The sequence below is a fragment of the Prionailurus bengalensis genome, chromosome D4 (assembly GCF_016509475.1).
Source record: "Prionailurus bengalensis isolate Pbe53 chromosome D4, Fcat_Pben_1.1_paternal_pri, whole genome shotgun sequence".
Lineage (NCBI taxonomy): Eukaryota > Metazoa > Chordata > Mammalia > Carnivora > Felidae > Prionailurus > Prionailurus bengalensis.
The window spans coordinates 89,058,881-89,076,201 of NC_057359.1; the positions used below are offsets into that span (position 1 = coordinate 89,058,881).

At 57.9% G+C, this 17,321-nt stretch overlaps 2 protein-coding genes across 4 annotated transcripts in view; one reads left to right on the forward strand and one right to left on the reverse strand.

Moving 5' to 3' along the window:
- The window catches only part of ABL1 (ABL proto-oncogene 1, non-receptor tyrosine kinase), a 143,219-nt gene extending 134,806 nt beyond the window's left edge, over window positions 1–8,413 (forward strand). For 2 of the 3 annotated variants that reach the window (XM_043565473.1, XM_043565474.1), the window contains exons 8-11: window positions 905–1,057; window positions 2,250–2,339; window positions 2,697–2,861; window positions 5,151–8,413. In XM_043565473.1, the coding sequence (XP_043421408.1) occupies window positions 905–1,057; window positions 2,250–2,339; window positions 2,697–2,861; window positions 5,151–6,868 (2,126 nt within the window). In that variant the 3' untranslated portion in view covers window positions 6,869–8,413. Of the gene's footprint in view, window positions 1–904; window positions 1,058–2,249; window positions 2,862–5,150 lie in introns of all 3 variants that reach the window. The other variant, XM_043565472.1, reaches the window with a different exon arrangement.
- A 5,679-nt stretch (window positions 8,414–14,092) lies between these two features.
- Window positions 14,093–14,630, reverse strand: LOC122474549 (pyroglutamylated RFamide peptide). Its single transcript, XM_043565476.1, has one exon. The coding sequence runs from the start codon at window positions 14,569–14,571 to the stop codon at window positions 14,176–14,178; it is 396 nt and encodes a 131-aa protein (XP_043421411.1). The 5' UTR covers window positions 14,572–14,630; the 3' UTR covers window positions 14,093–14,175.
- Between the last annotated feature and the right edge of the window lie 2,691 nt (window positions 14,631–17,321).

The following is a 17,321-nucleotide window of genomic DNA, read 5'->3' on the forward strand; positions in this document are numbered from 1 at the left end:
AGTTCTTCTCCTTATTGATAAGCAGAGTGTCTCTTGTTTGGCCAGATTGCTCCCTTTTGACAAGACCCCTTGTAGTCTTTGATGGCATCTGTGCCGTCTAGAGCGATTAAGATATTCCAGGTTCGTTCCGGCCCTGAACCTGAATCATCCATTCTCCAAGGGGTCCTTGGATCTCTTCAGTGGGATCTGGGATTTCAAGGCTACAATCTGGGCTTTCAAAGATTTTGTAAGATTTTTATGAAATGTTTAGAGTTGGTAGGGGCCCTGGAGATAATCTCATATGCCCCGAAAGGAGACGTGGCCCGTCTGAGACACTTAGCCAGGTGATCTCAAAACTAGGAGTAGAAATGGCGTCCTGATCTCCAGCCCTAGGTTCCCTGCATCACAAATCCCAGTAAAGATGGTCACCTTACCTCAAAGACCTTGGAGAGGCCGATCAGTACAGTCTCTTCTCCCCTGCGGTGCGTTTTAGTCTGGTTCTGTCCTGGGCTGTTGGTCGTTAAGGGCCTGGTAAAATGTTGGTGTCTGGCCTGCTTCTGAGGATGTGGTGGCTGCTGCTTTTTTTTTTTTTTTTTTTTTTTTTTTTTTTTTTTTTTTTTAATGTTTATTTTTGAGAGAGACAGAGCCCAAGTGGGGGAGGGGCAGAGAGAAGAGGGGAGACACAGAATCCGAAGCTGGCTCCAGGCTCTGAGCTGTCATCACAGAGCCCGACACAGGGCTCGAACCCACGAACCGTGAGATCATGGCCTGAGCCGAAGTCGGATCCTTAACCGACTGAGCCACCCAGGCGCCCCCTGAGGGCGTAGGTGCTTATAATGTCCACTACACGGGTAACCAATTTCAAATGCAAGATAGTTAAATTTGCCATATCTTGAACAACCTTCCTCTTTCTTTTTCCTTGCAGCGTTTGGAGTACTGCTTTGGGAAATTGCTACCTACGGTATGTCACCTTACCCAGGAATTGACCTGTCCCAGGTATACGAGCTGCTAGAGAAAGACTATCGCATGGAACGCCCGGAAGGCTGCCCAGAGAAAGTCTACGAACTCATGCGAGCATGTGAGTCTACCCCAGCTGGTTGTAAAACTTCTGTGTGGGCTTTGTAAGAAATTCCGGTACAGGAGTGTTTTCCTAAAGTAAAAAAGTATTTCCCTTCCTGTCTTTATTCACATTCTTCAGAAGCAACTAATATAACAGATGCATACTTACTCAGATTCCGTGTCTCTATACACGTTATGTATACATAGTATTTATGTGTGAGGCTCTTTCTGTTTTTCATGCAAAAATGGGACGGATGGATACCAAACTTAGATTTCTTATTTAAAAATGCAAATTCCTGGGCCCTGCCTCCAAGCATTCTGCTGTAATAGGTAAATACTCCCGGTGACATTTACCTGGGTTGGTTTTATTTCGTGTGTGTGTGTGTGTGTGTGTGTGTGTAACAACTCCCTCAACTTCTTTTGCACACAGCCGTAAGGCTCACGTCAGTTTCATGTCCATATTTCAAAGATCCCGTCCTCTCTCCTTCCCCTTACTTTTATACAGCTGTTTAACTTGCCGTTAAATGATGTATTCATCCATCTCTTCCCCTTTCGGTGGACATTTGCTTGTTTTACACCTGTGTTTGGCTTTTGCCATCGTGAGCAAAGCCAGGATGAACACCCTCCTACGTAGACGTCCGTACATTGTGCCGGTAGTTGTGGAAGTTGACGTGTTGGTCCGAAGAGCTATTTGCCTTTTAAATTCTGAAAGATTTTACCGAATTGTTTTCCAGGAAAGGTCTACCAATTTGTATTCCCACCAGAAGCGTAGGAGAGTTAGTTCTGTATCCTTACCCACACGAGCCTCCATCAGTCCGTAATCCTCATGTTAACCTTGTTTTAATTAGCCTTTCTGTGCTGGTGAGGACTTTAGACTTTGATAACCCAGAAGTGAGGGTCAAATGGAAGCCACGTGACTCCGTGATTCTCTGCACTTGATTGAGTGGGGCCGGGGAAAAGATTTATAAATGCACTTCTTGCTGTCACAACTCTCTGGGGCTCTACAGTCCATATTCCTGCCAGTATCTAAGGTCTTTTCTCATTCTTAATGTCTGTGGCAGGACACGGTGACATTTGTCACTTGTCCCAGCACAAGATGGTTAGCAAGACTTGGGGTGCTTCTTTCATCACCAGATCTTCCTTGAGAATTACTAGCCCCACCCTTGTTAGCAGGGCCTCATGCGTGGTCTGCCTGGGTCTCGTCCGTCCAGGTTGGCAGTGGAATCCCTCCGACCGGCCCTCCTTTGCTGAAATCCACCAAGCCTTCGAGACCATGTTCCAAGAGTCCAGCATATCAGATGGTAAAGTGCCCATTCCTGGGGGTGCCTGCAGTGGGGCGAGAGGTTGGGATGGAAGGGACGGCCGGGCGGGGCTCCAGCCCGGTGGAGCTCTTCACTTCCGGCTAGAAGAGCCCCCGGCCAGCAAGTTATCTGAGACCAGAAGGCCGGGCAGAGGCGTGGAGCGTGGAGATCTCTGTCTTGTGGCCACGCACCTGTCTGGAAAGTGCCGAGTGTGGTTTTCTCAGCATCTGCGTCTCTTTTTCTGTAACTGCGCGTGGATGACCACTCCTCGTGCCTGCCTGAGAAACAGAAAGAACGCCAGACCGACGCCATTACTAACGGCCGCTGATTTTTGTTTTTGTTCTCGGTGGTTCTTAGAAGTGGAAAAGGAACTGGGGAAAAAAGGTGTGCGAGGGGTTGCGAGTACTTTGCTGCAGGCCCCAGAGCTGCCCACCAAGACGAGAACGTCCAGGAGAGCCGCGGAGCACAAAGACCCCACTGAGGTGCCCGAGACGCCCCACTCCAAGGGCCCAGGAGAGACCGGTACGTCCCCCCACCCCCACCAGGCCCGGAGGGGTCCACGCCGTCAGGGCCAGTGTAGGCGGATGGGAAGCAGTGAGTTCGCCGGCACGGCGGGCGGGCTAACTCTAATTCCTTGTCAGTGGTCCCGCTCGAAAAGAAGAAGGTTCCCCACAGCGGCCCACCCTCCTCCTGGGAATCATCAGGAACCATTGGCTTCGGTAGTTAGCTCAGTCAGGTAGGCACAGGTGCTGATGAAACCGATGGGGAAGACAAACCCGCCTTCTCGTGGATTATTCATGGCATTTGTGGTTGCTCTTGCAGGGCAGACACAGCAATAATAAACATCGAACCAGGTAGAGAGCAGCTTGTGGCAAAAACACTGGTGCGAAAAGCTCCCCGGGACGGACGGAGCCAAGAGACGCCCGTGGCACAGAGCCGGCGTCCGCGCCTGGTCTCTGACTCAAAAACCTGTCGGCCACCGTGCCCTAGACGAGCCAGCGAGGTGGGGGTGGTGCGGAGGTCTCAGGATCCTCGCAGGAATGCTGCTTACAGATGGGGACCTGGTGGCCCCCGTGCGCCGTGCTCTCCTTTGAGTTAGGACATGCTTGTGGAGCGCGTGCCCCCCCGTCCCCCCCAAACCCCAGAAATCTGGGTTCGTAGAGGCTCCTAGGGGATGCTCTGATGGACCACAGACCGAGCGAGTGGGAAGGGGCACGGCAAAGCCCGAATTATGGGATGTTTAGCCATAGCAGGATCTGTAGTCCCAGGATTCCCCCCCCCCTTTTTTTTTTTATATTGTGTGCCCATGTCAGTTAAAAAAACAAACAAAAAAAGATGGGAAGCCTGGGTGTAGATGTGTACGACTGTGCAAATACGTGTAACTTAAAATATACCAAAAACGTACACTTAGAAGGTTTATATAAGACAAGAAATCCAAATTACGATGTTTTCCCTCCATACCCCCTGGGTCGCCCTGCTCACCCACCCTGGAGGCCGTGGCATAGAGACCATCCAGAACCTTGGACCTTTGTCCTTCTGTCGGGTGTCATGATTTCGGCAATTCAGTGGTGGGAATGGGGAGAGGCCACCGTGGAAACTTCAGGCTTATTAGAAGCCCGGTGATACGTAGCCCTGTTCATTTACGGCCGTCGGGATTCGCGTGTCGTCTCCTGGTGAGCCGAGAGTGTCGGCTTTTGGGTCCTGCCATGGGGCTGTGCACGGGTCGTTAGAATCTCACTTTCTCTGCCTCCTCCTGCTGGATTGAGGTTTGGGGAGGTCCTCAGCTTTCCCCGAGCCGGGTGTCCTGTGTGCCACCCGGTGTCCTGAGGGGCGCCCCCTTGTACCTCTGCTGCGGTTAAGGACGCCCCCCTGTGCTGCTCGGGTGCTGACAGAAAACCGCTGTCCTCACAGCCGCCCCCTGAGGGCGACTTCTGTCATTCACTGGCCCCGAGCTTGGCAACACCAGAAAGATTTCTTAGGAGCTATTATTCGTGTGTAAAGAATGCCCATTTAAACATCTGTAAAGGTCAGTCCTTGTTTGCCAAGCATAATAGCCCATTGTCGCTGCGGTGAGCGTCCCCTTCCCTTCAGGCCCCACCTCCGAGGAACCATGATTGGCAGGTCCGTGGGGCGCGGGGCCTGACCCTTTGCTCGGCCTCGTCGTGGGTTTCACGCACCAGACAGTGGCACGGAGGGGGCTCTGTGCTGTAAAGGAAGCCCCAGTGCAGGGGTGAGGACGAGTGCCACGGTTTCTGTGCTGCCGTCCTCAAGGAGAGAGACCTGTGCTCTTCCGAATAACACCAGTAGCGACAGGGGCAGCGGTGAGCCACTACGTGCCAGAAGCTGGGACAGATCCTCCTTATATTGACACTGTATTCACACAGCCACGCTGCGGGTGGGTCTTTCTTCTTGCTTTTAGTGTTCCCTTATTTATTTTGAGAGAGCGTGAGCAGGGGGAACAGGCAGAGAGGGAGAGGGAGAGACAGAGGGAGAGGGGAGAGAGAGAGAGAGAGAGAGAGAGAGAGAATCCCGAGCAGGCTTCGTGCCGTCCGCACAGAGCCCGACACGGGGCTTGATCTCACAAACCACGAGACCGTGACCTGAGCCCAGGTCAAGCGTCGGACGCTTACCCGACCGAGCCACCCAGGCGCCCCGTCTCCGCTGAGGGGGGCGGAGCTGGTGCTCACGCGCAGGCCTGTCCGGGCCCAGACCCGTGGCTGGTCCTCTGGGGAGCCGGTGGCCAGCCCCAGGTTCCCCCTCACAAAGGAGCCTCTAGTCTGAAGCTGGTAAACTCTTCCCACTGTGTTTCAGATCCTCTGGACCACGAGCCCCCTGTGTCTCCACTGCTCCCTCGAAAAGAACGAGGTCCCCAGGATGGCGGCCTGAATGAGGATGAGCGCCTTCTTCCCAAAGACAAAAAGACCAACTTGTTCAGTGCCTTGATCAAGAAGAAGAAGAAAACGGCCCCAACGCCCCCGAAACGCAGCAGCTCCTTCCGGGAGATGGACGGCCAGCCCGAGCGCAAGGGGGCCGGCGAGGAAGAGGGCCGAGAAACCAGCAACGGGGCACCGGCTCTCACCCCCTCGGACGCAGCCGAGCCAGCCAAGTCCCCAAAGCCCGGCAGCGGGGCTGGCGTCCCCAACGGAGCCTTCCGGGAGTCCGGGGGCGCCGGCTTCCGGTCTCCCCACCTGTGGAAAAAGTCCAGTACGCTGACCAGCAGCCGCCTAGCAGCCAGCGAGGAGGAGAGTGGCGGCAGCTCCAGCAAGCGCTTCCTGCGGTCCTGCTCGGCCTCCTGCGTGCCCCACGGAGCCAGGGACACCGAGTGGAGGTCCGTCACACTGCCTCGGGACCTGCAGTCCACGGGCAGGCAGTTCGACTCGTCCACGTTTGGAGGGCACAAAAGCGAGAAGCCGGCTCTGCCTCGGAAGCGGGCGAGTGAGAACAGGTCCGACCAGGCGACCAGAGGCACGGTGACTCCCCCACCCAGGCTGGTGAAAAAGACCGAGGAAGCAGCCGATGAGGTCTTTCGAGACGCGGGGGAGTCCAGCCCGGGCTCCAGCCCCCCAAGTCTGACTCCAAAACTCCTCCGCAGGCAGGTCACGGGGGCTCCTTCCTCTGGCCTTCCCCACAAGGACGAGACCGCCAAGTCCGGTGCCTTGGGGACACCTGTCGCAGCTGAGCCGGTGCCCCCCGCCAGCAGAGCAGGGCCAGGTGCGTCCGGAGGGACCGGCAAGGCCCCCACCGAGGAGCCCAGAGCGAGGAGGCACAAGCCTTCCTCCGAGTCCCCAGGGAGAGACAAGGGGAAACTGTCCAAGCTCAAACCTGCCCCACCGCCCCCGCCGCCGGCCTCCGTGGGGAAAGCCGGGAAGCCCGCTCAGAACCCGACCCAGGAAGCGGCCGGGGAGGCCAGCACTGGCGGGAAAACGAAAGCCGCGGCTGTGGTCGCGGATGCTGTGAACAGTGACGCCATCAAGCCCAGTCCGCTGGGAGAGGGCGTCAAAAAGCCCACGCTCCCATCCGTGCCAAAGCCGCAGGCGTCCAGCAAGCCAGCGGGGGCCCCGGCCGGGGCGGCGCCCGCCCCCTCCACGTTGCCATCAGCAGCCTCCGCCCTGGCCGGGGACCAGCCCGCGTCTACTGCCTTCATCCCTCTCATATCGACCCGCGTGTCTCTTCGGAAAACCCGCCAGCCTCCGGAGCGGATCGCCAGCGGCACCATCACCAAGAGCGTGGTCCTGGACGGCACCGAGGCCCTGTGCCTGGCCATCTCCAAGAACTCCGAGCAGATGGCCAGCCATAGCGCCGTGCTGGAAGCCGGCAAAAACCTGTACACGTTCTGCGTGAGCTATGTGGATTCCATCCAGCAGATGAGGAACAAATTCGCCTTCCGCGAGGCCATCAACAAACTGGAGAACAATCTCCGGGAGCTTCAGATCTGCCCGGCGACAGCAGGGAGTGGCCCGGCGGCCACTCAGGACTTCAGCAAACTCCTCAGCTCCGTGAAGGAGATCAGCGACATCGTACAGAGGTAGCAGAAGCCGGGCGTGAGGCCGGCCGGAGCCGCCTGCAGTGCGTGAAGGCTTCCCCATGCCTGCGACAGTGGCCCACACCAGACCAGTGAGTTGGGACCTTGGCCCGGGAGCGCTGCGCCACACGGAGCCGAGGGCCACTGTGGAACACAGCCCGACGACCTGTGTTTTGTGCCAACTGTCCCGCACTTCCCCCTCCCCCAGCCCGGGCTCCCTGAGTCGCCTCTGTCCCGAGTTCTATCTGTGGAGTTCCTGCTCTGTGGACTCCGGTCGGCCCGCCGGCCTCCCCCCCCACGTAGTGCTCCAGAACTGAGCTCTTCCGGCCAGGGGTGAAAGCAGATGAGCATATTTCCTTTCCGCTGGTCTTTCTGGAGGCCCTCCTCTGGGGATGCCTTCTCCTCCGCTTCCCGCAGGAAACGAGCACCCTGAACAGGAGCCTTGTCACCGAGGCCCGAGGAACCGCCCTCCCCACCTACCCCATGGAGGGAGCCGGCGCAGAAGACCCGTCTCCAGAACTACATCCTGGGAAGCGCTTGCCAGCTGGTCACTCTGCCCTCCGTTGCTGCCGGGGGCTGGTGCCCTCACATTGCCTCGTGTGAAGGACAGCTCTTGATTTGGGGGGTGAAACGGGGTGCTAAAACCAGCCGGCCCTTGGGTCCTTGCTGTCTTGTGGCACTGCTCGGCCTGGACGGAAAGCCGGAGTCTGAAGGGTAGGAGGGTCGCAGTCCGGCGTGCAGGGTCAGGGGAGGCAGGCAGGGTGGCTGGCTGGGGGAACAGCTGGTGCCCAGATGGCCCGGGGCCGGGCCCAGCCTCCCTTCTTTTCAGGCTTCCAGGTGCCCAGAAAAGGCACTTGGTCTTGATTTCTGACCGATCTCTCCTTCTCCTCCCTTGTACTCCTCTGAGACCAAGTAGATTCATGCAGAGCTCTTTCCTGTGTGACAAGCCAACCTTTAGTTTTCCGGAGCATTTCATGGCTCTGAGCTCAGCCCAGTCGCCTCCGGCACAGAAGGACCGGCCGCTGGCGCACGGGAGAAGGACTGTGGCACCAAAGCCCCAACCGTTGCTGGCTGTGCGCTAAGAGGCCAGTGTCCTGTTGAATCGCCACGAGCAACAACACGCAGCCCACTGTTTCTGCTGGGGTTTTCAGGGATGGAGAAAACCACAAACAGATGAAGCCCAGAAAGTGTCTCCAAGAGCAGGCCTCGGTCTCCTCTCCCCAGGCTGCCCAGGACCAGGCTCTCCAGCCAGGGGCCCAGGCCGCCTTGACCTTGACCTAGAGCAGCTGCTGAAGGAGGGGGGCAGGCACCTGCCTGGGCCTCCTGCCGGGCCCAGGCGCGACCACCTTCCACCCCCATACCCCCGTGACCTCACACCGGCCTCATCACCCGAACTTGTTCTTTATTTCTCTGGTAGAGATGGTTCCCTCTGCATCGATTTGTGCTGTCCTCACAGCTCATCACCTCTTTGCCCCCTACCCCCCCCCCCAGACTTCTGTGTCACACAGACTGAGGGAGGTGCTAGAACACCACCAGCGGCCTTGCAGACAAAGCAAAACCGACCCCACCCAGGTCCCCTCGACCGCCTCTTTCTATAAGGTACTGATTTTTTTTTTGTTGTTCACATGACGTGCCACTATATTTTGCATTTATATCTTGGTATTACACTCTTTTATAGACTTGGTCTTTTATAAATGACATGTAAATAGTTTTCCACTATTTTCCCTTCTCAAATGCCTATGGTGTCTTTCTTTTTTTTTTTTTTTTTTTTTTTTTTTTGGTCCAGTACATTTTGTTTCTGTATATGACTCTGTTTTTTGAATCCACATCTCTCCGTAGTCTTTTTTAAATAAATGTTTACAACGTTAGAACTCGGGCAGATGGGTCTGGTCTGTCATTTTCCCTGTCCCTCCGGGCTGTGGTGTGCAGACGGGAGGGAGGGGGTCCTCGTTGCCCTTAAGGGGCTGGAGGCTCCGGGGTGGGTTTTACGGGAGTGCCGTGGGAATCCTGCATCCGGGCATCTTCCTCGGCCTGCCAAATGCGGTTTCCCTCCCTGCCCTGGCCTCCGGCCCTTCTTGCGCCCTTGACACGGATCTGCCAGCAGCACTGGGCGTGGGCCCTGCCTCCGAATCGGGAGGAAGAGGAGTCCAAGGGCTGTTCCAGCTGTCAGGCCGTCACAGCGTCACTGAATCGGGAGGAAGTACGTCCTGGGCTCCACTGGCCTGGAAGCGATAGTCCCTCCACGGGTGCGCCTTTTTCCTCTGCCTGTGACCCCGCCTCGGCTCCCCGCCGGCCCCCGAAGCGCCCCTCGCGCGCTGTGGCCCACCCGCCCCGTGTCTCCTTTCTCTGTGCGCACGGGGAGGGGCAGGGGGCCTGGAAATGCCACCTGCAGCGCCGTGGCCTCTCCCAGCCCCCCACCGAGGGGACCAAGGGGACTGAGGGGGCGCGTGCGGCCGTTTCCTCGTCTGGGCCTGCATTTAACGCCAGCTGACAGCTTGGAAAGTGGCAGTCGGGGAAGTGAGTGGTGCTGTCTGATAATGATACTTATTAAGCCAGCAGCCTTGTCAGGGGACACGGGTCCTGCTCACCAGAGCGTGTGCAGGACCACGGTTGAGTGGACCCTCCGCGGCCGCCGTGCTGCCTGTCTCGGGCCGGAGGTGAGGCCGCCGGCCTGCGGCGAGGGCTGGTGGGACCGGGGGGTGTGTGTGCCCGCACCCGGGGGCTGCAGGAGCCCCTCTCTCGTTTCACGGAGGCCCGGGCCACGCCCTGTCCAGGCCCCAGCTCTCCCAAGTCAGGGGGCCTTCCTCGAGGGACAGCTCTGGCGTCGGAAAGAAGACGCACAGTGACTTGGAGTGACGGCCACAACCGACGGGCTGCTTGCTCCGTGCCAGACGTGGGCCCGGCCCAGAGTCTTCACGGAGCCCTCTTAGAGCACATTGTCCCGTTTTCTTGACGCCCAGCAGTGAGGCTGCAGCCGGGCACGGCCCTCGCCTGGTGTCCCGTGCCTGTCACCGCGGTGGCTGTGCCGGGGGAAATACAGGTCTTCTCTCAAATAAGAACGTTCCGTGTGTCACCCGAGCTTCAGAAACTCACTCGGGTCTAGCCGTTCCAGGACCGTGGTTCCTGCCCTTGGTCAGGTCACAGAGCCCCTTGAGGACTTCGCGCACCTGGATCGAGCCCCCGAAAACCCACGTACGTGCACACACGGTTTTCGGGTAATTTCGAGGCCTGCCCTCCAGGTCCGGAACCAAGGGGCGCCCGAGGGTCAAGCCTGCCAGAAGGGCCAGCAGCTGCCGTTGATGCTGTTTTCACAAAATCCAAGCCCAAACGTCAGAGTGAGGATCGCAGGGAAAAACCCTCAGACTGAAAACCGTCCAGATGCCTTGAGCACAGAGGAGCAGAACGTTGCGATGTGTTCACATAGTGGGATGTTACGGAGCAGCGGAGACGAACACACTTGGCCGCAACCCCGCGTGGACACGAGTCATGCGAACGTAACGTTGAACAGAAGCAGCCAGACACGCAGTAGCGATGCCAGAAACTTCCATTTATTTACGGCAACACGGCTAGGCTGTGGCGTCGTGTTAGAAGTCGGGACGGAAGGCCGCGCCTGGTTGGGGTGCAGGGGAGCTCTTGGGGGGCAGGTGACACCGTGTTTCTCAGTCTGGGTCGTGCCGGCCAGTGGGTCTGTCACTTGGCGAAAATGGAACTGTGTGCAGAGTGGGAGCCCGTTCTCCATGTGTGTCATATTCCAGTGGGAGTTTTCTTAAAATCACAGCCCACACGTGGGCGTTCTCAGCCACTACAGATGCGCCGCGCGTTACCACGTGACAGCCTCTCCCTTTTTTTTTTCTAACAAGGGAGGTTCTGTTGCTGTTCGGCATTTGATGTATGAGGAAGTTGAGACTCAGAGATGTGGAGCAGCTTGCCCCGGGTCACACAGCATGTGCTGCCATACTGTGCTGGACTAACTCGTTGATGGTGGTAGGTGGCCCCAGCGTGGCCAGCAGAAGAGGTCTGGGCTCCAGTCGGGCTCCTCCCTCTGTCGTGGAAGAAAAGAAGTCCAGGATTGCAGCCAACCCAGCTTCTCAGGTGTCGGGATGTTTTACGGGAGGCATTCCCAAATGGAGTGTCCTGGGGAATCAATTTGTAAATGTTGCCTTGGCACGGAAGGCGTCAGGTGGGACAAGACTGACCGGCCACGGTGTCCCTGTCATGCCTACCCACCTCCCCGATGGCGACCCAACATCGTGGGCAGGGCCCCAGCTCCCTGCTCAGAGGGTAAAACACCTTTCCTGACTTGGGGTCTTCAAGGGACTCTGTCCTGCAGCGTCTCTGGTCCTGGGGCAAAGTTAAGGACAAGGTGGCTCCTTATTTACTTCAGCAGCTGCTGGATGGCCCGCTGCCTGCCCCGTGAGCCTCCTTTTTTCTTAAAACGTTTTTATTAATGTTTGAAACATAGGGGAAAATACAAAAATACTCCCCATCCAGTGTTTAGCTAGACGCCCAAGATGAAGGCTCTTGTGTGTGCGTCTTGCACCAACACGCCGAAAGGATGCAGACAGGTGCCTGGGCTGGAGGAGACCATCCCATCACACCAGCTAGAGCAAACCCAGACAGGGAGCTTAATCTCTGCTTGCAAAGTCAATGTTTTCCACAGAACCTCACCGTCACTAATCTGGAGAGTGATCGTCCCCGCCAAGGAGGGCGCGGGGGGTGGCGTGAAAGGCCCCCAAACCTCGACCAAGCCCCAGGGGGTAGAGCGAGGGGCGGGGAACTGAAGAGGTGATATCGCCAGATACAGCACGGGAGTGGACTGAACAGAGCAATGCCCTTAACGGTTTGATCGTTTAGATGTTCGGGGTTATTGCGCTCGAATGTACAAGCAACTGGAAAGAATACCTTTGTCGCTGATGGTTGTTGAAGGGTGAAAGTGATGACGGGATATCCACCCCTCTGAAGGCCCTCCCCTTCCCCCTCTTTATCTCCGATTTCTCTGAGGTTAATCTCATCCTACTAAATTAGAAACCAGCCAGTATGTTCCCAAACTGCGTGGTAAACACATGCGGGAGTAGCTCAGCCTCGGTGACCTCCAGGTTCCTGCAGTTAGTGACCATGGAGGTGGCTCCTTTCATTCTAAGAGGAGAAATTGGCCAAGCGAGGGTCACCAGGGCACCTGGCTGCAGGGTGGTCCTCTGCCCTTGGCCTTCGATCTGTCCTGTCTCACCTGGTCTTTTCACAAGCATGTTCTCTGGCTTCCCTGCATGTGTCAGTGAGTGAAGGGAGGAGGGATCCAGCTTACTGCCCGCCCCCGCCCCAACGAAGTGGAAGTGAGCCAAGACTGGGGCGAGAGCCTGGGCTGGGATTTCACTTCCTTCACGTGGCCACCCTGCGATGTCTATTCTCAGCTCCGGAACTGTCCTTGTTGGACACGCTGGGACTCATTTTCTTGAGGTTTACCCTCTGTGGCTTGAGGGCTGAGTGTTTGCCTCTCTTTACCAACAGACGAAGACCCCGGGATGTGTTCCATCCCCACCAGTCTGTCACATTAGCAGGACGCATCCCGGATCATCCCTTCCCTGGACAGCGGTAGAAGCCAAAGGGAGTACGATGTGCCTCCCAGACTCCGTGTCGCTATCTGGCGCCTGTCCCGGCGGGGCACGCGGAGGGGAGAAGCCGCGAGGAGCTCCAGGGGAAGGCAGCTCCCTTTAACCCAAGGTGATGTTTGGATTCCTGTGTTCCTGTCCCACCCTGCCACCCAATTTCCGCGCCCCAGTCAGCTTGGCTCCTTTGTGGCTCAGATCTGTCACCCCCTAATGAAGTGGCTTTCTGGCTGCCGAGGATTGAGAGCTGCTGCTGGGGAATCTAAGTCACTAATAGAATGGAAAACACTGTGAAATGCTCCGAGGTGCCAAGCTGGGCCCAACCCAGTGTGGTTCTAAAAGGCTAATAAAAATCCACCAATTAATTGTGACAGCTCAATGGAAAATTATTCAATTGTGAACAGGGCCAAGCTGCAGCTCGAAAGGAGGAGGGGAGATGTTGCCATAGTAACATCAATCCAGGCTCTCATCTCGGCGGTCGAAGCCAGCCTGGGAGGGAGCAGGATCACGCGGCCGTATCTGACAGGGGATGGGGTTGCAGGACACGGCAGAGCAGCGTTTGAAAGAGCTGCTCTGCCTTGCCCCGGGCCTGCGGCCACTCCAGGCTGAGCTCTGGCTTCCCCTGGGGTAGAGAAGTTGTTCTCAGAATGCTCTTTGCTTTGAGAAAGCCTCGGAAGGAGCAGTCGAGTGCAGCAGGAAAATACACCTTGTGCCGCGTTTCCCTCCGCCTTTGACCACTGGTATTACCAGCCGCCAATTAAGGGGATGCTGGGACAGGTGCGGGTGCCGGCAACACGATTTCCATCTCCCCAGAGTTCAGGCACTTGCAGCTCAGGAAAAACCCAGATTCCTGGGGGCACAGAGGACCTGTAGGCAAGAATCGGGTGAGCTAGCTTCCCATTACGGTTTTGCAGTTACAAGTTTTATTTCAAAAGACACACACGGCACATTTCATATCCTGAACACTCGAGGGGCAGCCTCGCCAGAGCAAAAATGTATTCTTGCCCTGTTCATCTCCCACCAGACGGGTACACCGCCGAGCACAGGTATCAGAAGGGAACGGGCAGCCGGGTCCGAACGACATCTCGACACCACAAGCAGGGTTTTCTTGCCAGAGGGGCCCGTGTGTTAATGGGACGGAGAGCAAGATTGTTTCTGTTTCTGTTTTTTAACTTCCAGAACCGCACGCTACACCCGATGGAACACGCTGTCACGGCCCACTATGGATGGATGTCAGCTCCAGACGTCCCTGTGGAGACTGTCAAAACTTTGACTACCCCGCTGTCAGCATCAGCCCACCTGCCTTCGGCTTAGCCAGCTTTGCTTATTCATATTCATGGCCCAGCCGCGTCCGCCGCACAGCTGACACCGCCCAGCCTCTGGGCCGCCGGGCCAGGGGACTGCTGAGACCCGACCCCCCGGGAAGGGGGCTGGAACAGACGGTGGTCTGTGAGCTACATCAGGGCGGTGCTTGCTGGGATGCGGCTTGCTTCCTTTTTTGGATCCCGTCCAGGTTTTGGCCTCAGCCAAGTTGGAAATCAAAAGGAAGCACCCACCTAAGCCATCCTACTGCTAAGAACTCATTAGAATATTCCTCACGCCTTCTTAGTATTCTGGTCTTTCGGGCTCGAGGAGAAGACAGGGCAGGGGGGTTGGAAGCAGCAGCGGGGAGGGTCCACGGAGAAGCCCCTTCCAGGATGCCCTGGCCCCTTCACCGCCGGCCAAAGCGGAAGCTGAAGCCGCCTTTCTTCCTGCTGTAACCGCTGAGCTCCTCAGCCAGGGTCCCCAGCGGGCCGCTAGCCTTGTCGCCATCCGCCAGGAGGAAGCCGGTCGCCTCGCTGCCGTCATCCCGCCTCCCAAACCGGACCCTGAAGCCAGCACGCTGCCTGCCGGACGTCTGCAGCTCCTTGGCCGTGACAAGCGGGCCCAGTGGGTGCGGAGCTCTCGGCCGCCGGGGGGAGCCCCGTGGGAGGGAGACTCGGTGTCCCCCGGGCAGGTGGGCCCAGCCCATTTCGCCTCTGACGCCACCCGCGGCGGCCTCTTCTGTGCCCAGCAGAGGAAAGCAGGCGCCCAGCGGCAGGAGGAGCAGGCAGTAAGGGCTTATCATCTGGCCCGGAGGAAAGAGAGGAACGAGTTACAGGCTGCACGCGTGGGCCTTGCATGACAACCTGTGAAGTGCTTCCCAGGGCCCGGGCAGCCATCAAAGGCTGGGAGATCAGCTGAGCCCGACTTGCAGGCAGCTTGAGGAAGTGTCACTATGCTGGGGGAGCAGGCCTTTACTTTCTTAGCAGGCTCAGGAGCTGATTGTACCAATTAGGCTGAGTCTCCTCTCCCGTGGCCCCCTGGATCTGACGGCCTTGGCAGCTTAGCATTCGGATAACCCCCCCCCCCCACACTGCTGGGACGGCATACAGCCGGGCGGAGGCGGGGGTGCCCGTAGCCCCCGAGTGCTGCACAGACTTGGGCTCGGTCTCCTTTTATCACAATTTAAAAAAAAAAAAATTTTTTTTTTAACATTTGTTCATTTTTGAGAGACAAGAGTGTGAGCGGGGAAGGGGCAGAGAGAGAAAGGGGGACACGGAATCTGAAACAGGCTCCAGGCTCTGAGCTGTCAGCGCTTAGCCCGACACGGGGCTCGAACTCACAAGCTGCAAGATCATGACCTGAGCTGAAGTCGGACACTCAACCGACGGAGCCACCCAGGAGCCCCGAATAATTGCTGACTCTTGGGCCACATCATCTCAGAGCCACGAGGTAGGGAATGAATAGCATCGATCGGTCTTAGTCTTCAACTCGATGTTAAACGGGCGTAGCTAAGCCGCGTAGCTGGGACACCTAATGTCTCTCTCTTTACCACGGAAACGAATTGCTCCCGGAAGCTGGAATGGATTTGATGTTCCTGGCCTAACGCGCCCACCTGGGGAGAAGCATGTGGACGTGGCCGGGCTGTCAGTGATCCCTACAGAGCACCACCCACGTGCCAGGCCCTGAGCTAAAACCTGTGAGCCCCGTCCGTGTGACCTCGGCAGACTGTCCTCACAGTAAGCATGTTTTCAGCCGAGAAGACTGTCAAGAAGGCTAAGAGACTGGACCACAACTAGAAAGCGGAGGCCCTGAGATTCATGATTCTAATGGCCGGACAGCTTGGCGCACCGGGTGTGCGGGCAGTGCTTTGTGGCCCTGTCCATCCGGTGCCGCCCTCACGTCCCTCCCGCAGGAGGGTCTCACTCCCTTTGACAGAGGGGGCCGTGCCCAAGCAGGTGACGTGCCCAAGACGTCACGGCTTTATGAGTGACAGAGCCGGGATTCAAGCCCAGGTCTAAGTGACTCAGAGCCACTACTCTACCCCATGGATGGCAGTCCATGGGGGGATTTGAAACAGAAATAGAGCTTCCCAAAATGCCCCTGCTTCGACAGCAATTGCTCATTCCCTCCTAAAGGAAGCCTTTCTGGTAATGACCATGGTGAGTCGGAGCTGGCTGGTCCTCTGAGGAGAGCTGAGGCTGGTAAAAAGAGCCGGTTCTGGAGAGGAGGCACGGGCTCCCCAGAGCTCTTTCCAGAAATGGCTCCCTTGAAGACATTTCAAAGGGAACTCAGCCAGAAAGCTTTGAAAAAGTCATAAAAGCAGCCTCCTCTCTACCCAAATCCAGCCCTCCTAACTTCTATCATCTCCTCCCCCGGAGCTGAAGTCAAGTCTCGCCTGCTTCGGGAAAGCCTCTCCATCAGGGCCTGGGCGGAGCGGGGGGCTTTCCACAAGGCAGCCGGCAGCCCTGTGGGCCGGGCAGGATCCCATCTGGGGGACGACTCTGCCGGGAGATGGCCTCTGGGTCTCGAGAAAGGGTGCATCGATGCCTAGAAGGAAGTGGCTTCTCTCCCCTCGTCGGGGGGGGGGGGGGCGGGTCATGGACCCCTTCGAGAACAGGAGTGGTGGAAGTTGGGACATCCGCCACCGAAAATGTGCCCCAGCTCGAGCCGGGACTTCAGTCCCCGACGTTGAGGACGAGACAGAAAAAGCACCCGGGGGAGACGGAGGCTGAACCCGGAGGGCAGCCGTGCCAATCTCTGGGCCGCGAGAGTAGGTGTTTGGTCGCCACCTCCCTGACCTGGAGGAGGGGTCCAGCGAGCAGGGTTCCCTCTAGGGATGGCGTGGCTGTACTCACCGTGCTGCGGGCCTGCTCCCCAGGAGGGCTGCTGGGCAGGGCGCCTCCGGGCTCCTGTCTGGGAGGTGCGGCTCCGGGCTTCTCCTGCTTTATATAGGCCCCCGGGTAGATTTGCCGCCCTGTGGTCTGATTGCCGCACATTCCTGACCCTGGGATTCCATTGGGGACGCTGGTGGCGAAGGAGAGGGCAGTGCTGCCGGCCTCCATAAAAGACCCAACACAAACAGGATGTGGTCTGATGACGGGAGCCGAGGGGGCTGCCCTTTGCCCAGGCCTGGTCTCCAGCGGAGCAGCCAGCATCGTTAGCCAGCCATCGCGGGCACAGACTCTCGAGTCCCTCGGGAGAGGTGTGAATGGCACACCCACACTTACCCTTCACGGTCCTGCGTTTGTCGCGTCCGCCTCACTCTTCGGAGAAGCAGGGTCGGGGGAGGCGGTGTCCACCCCTCGCCCACCCACGCCCGACCCGCACAGCCGCTCCCGTGGGCGGTCAGGCGGGCAGCTGTGTTGGGTGGCGTGGCCGTGGGCCTCACGAGGGAGGGCTGCTTCCTACGAGGGGGAATGAGGAAGGGGTTCGGAGCCCCCTGGCCCGTGTCCCCTGTACCACAGTCCATTTGTTCCTGAGAAGGGAAGCTGAGTGGGGCCGCCCGGTTCAGCGTCTGACTCTCGATCTCGGTCCCGTGGGGTCCCATGCTGG

Coding starts and splice junctions, on each gene's coding strand:
- LOC122474549 (XM_043565476.1), bottom strand. CDS start 14,571: ATGATAAGCCCTTACTGCCTGCTCCTCCTGCCGCTGGGCGCCTGCTTT.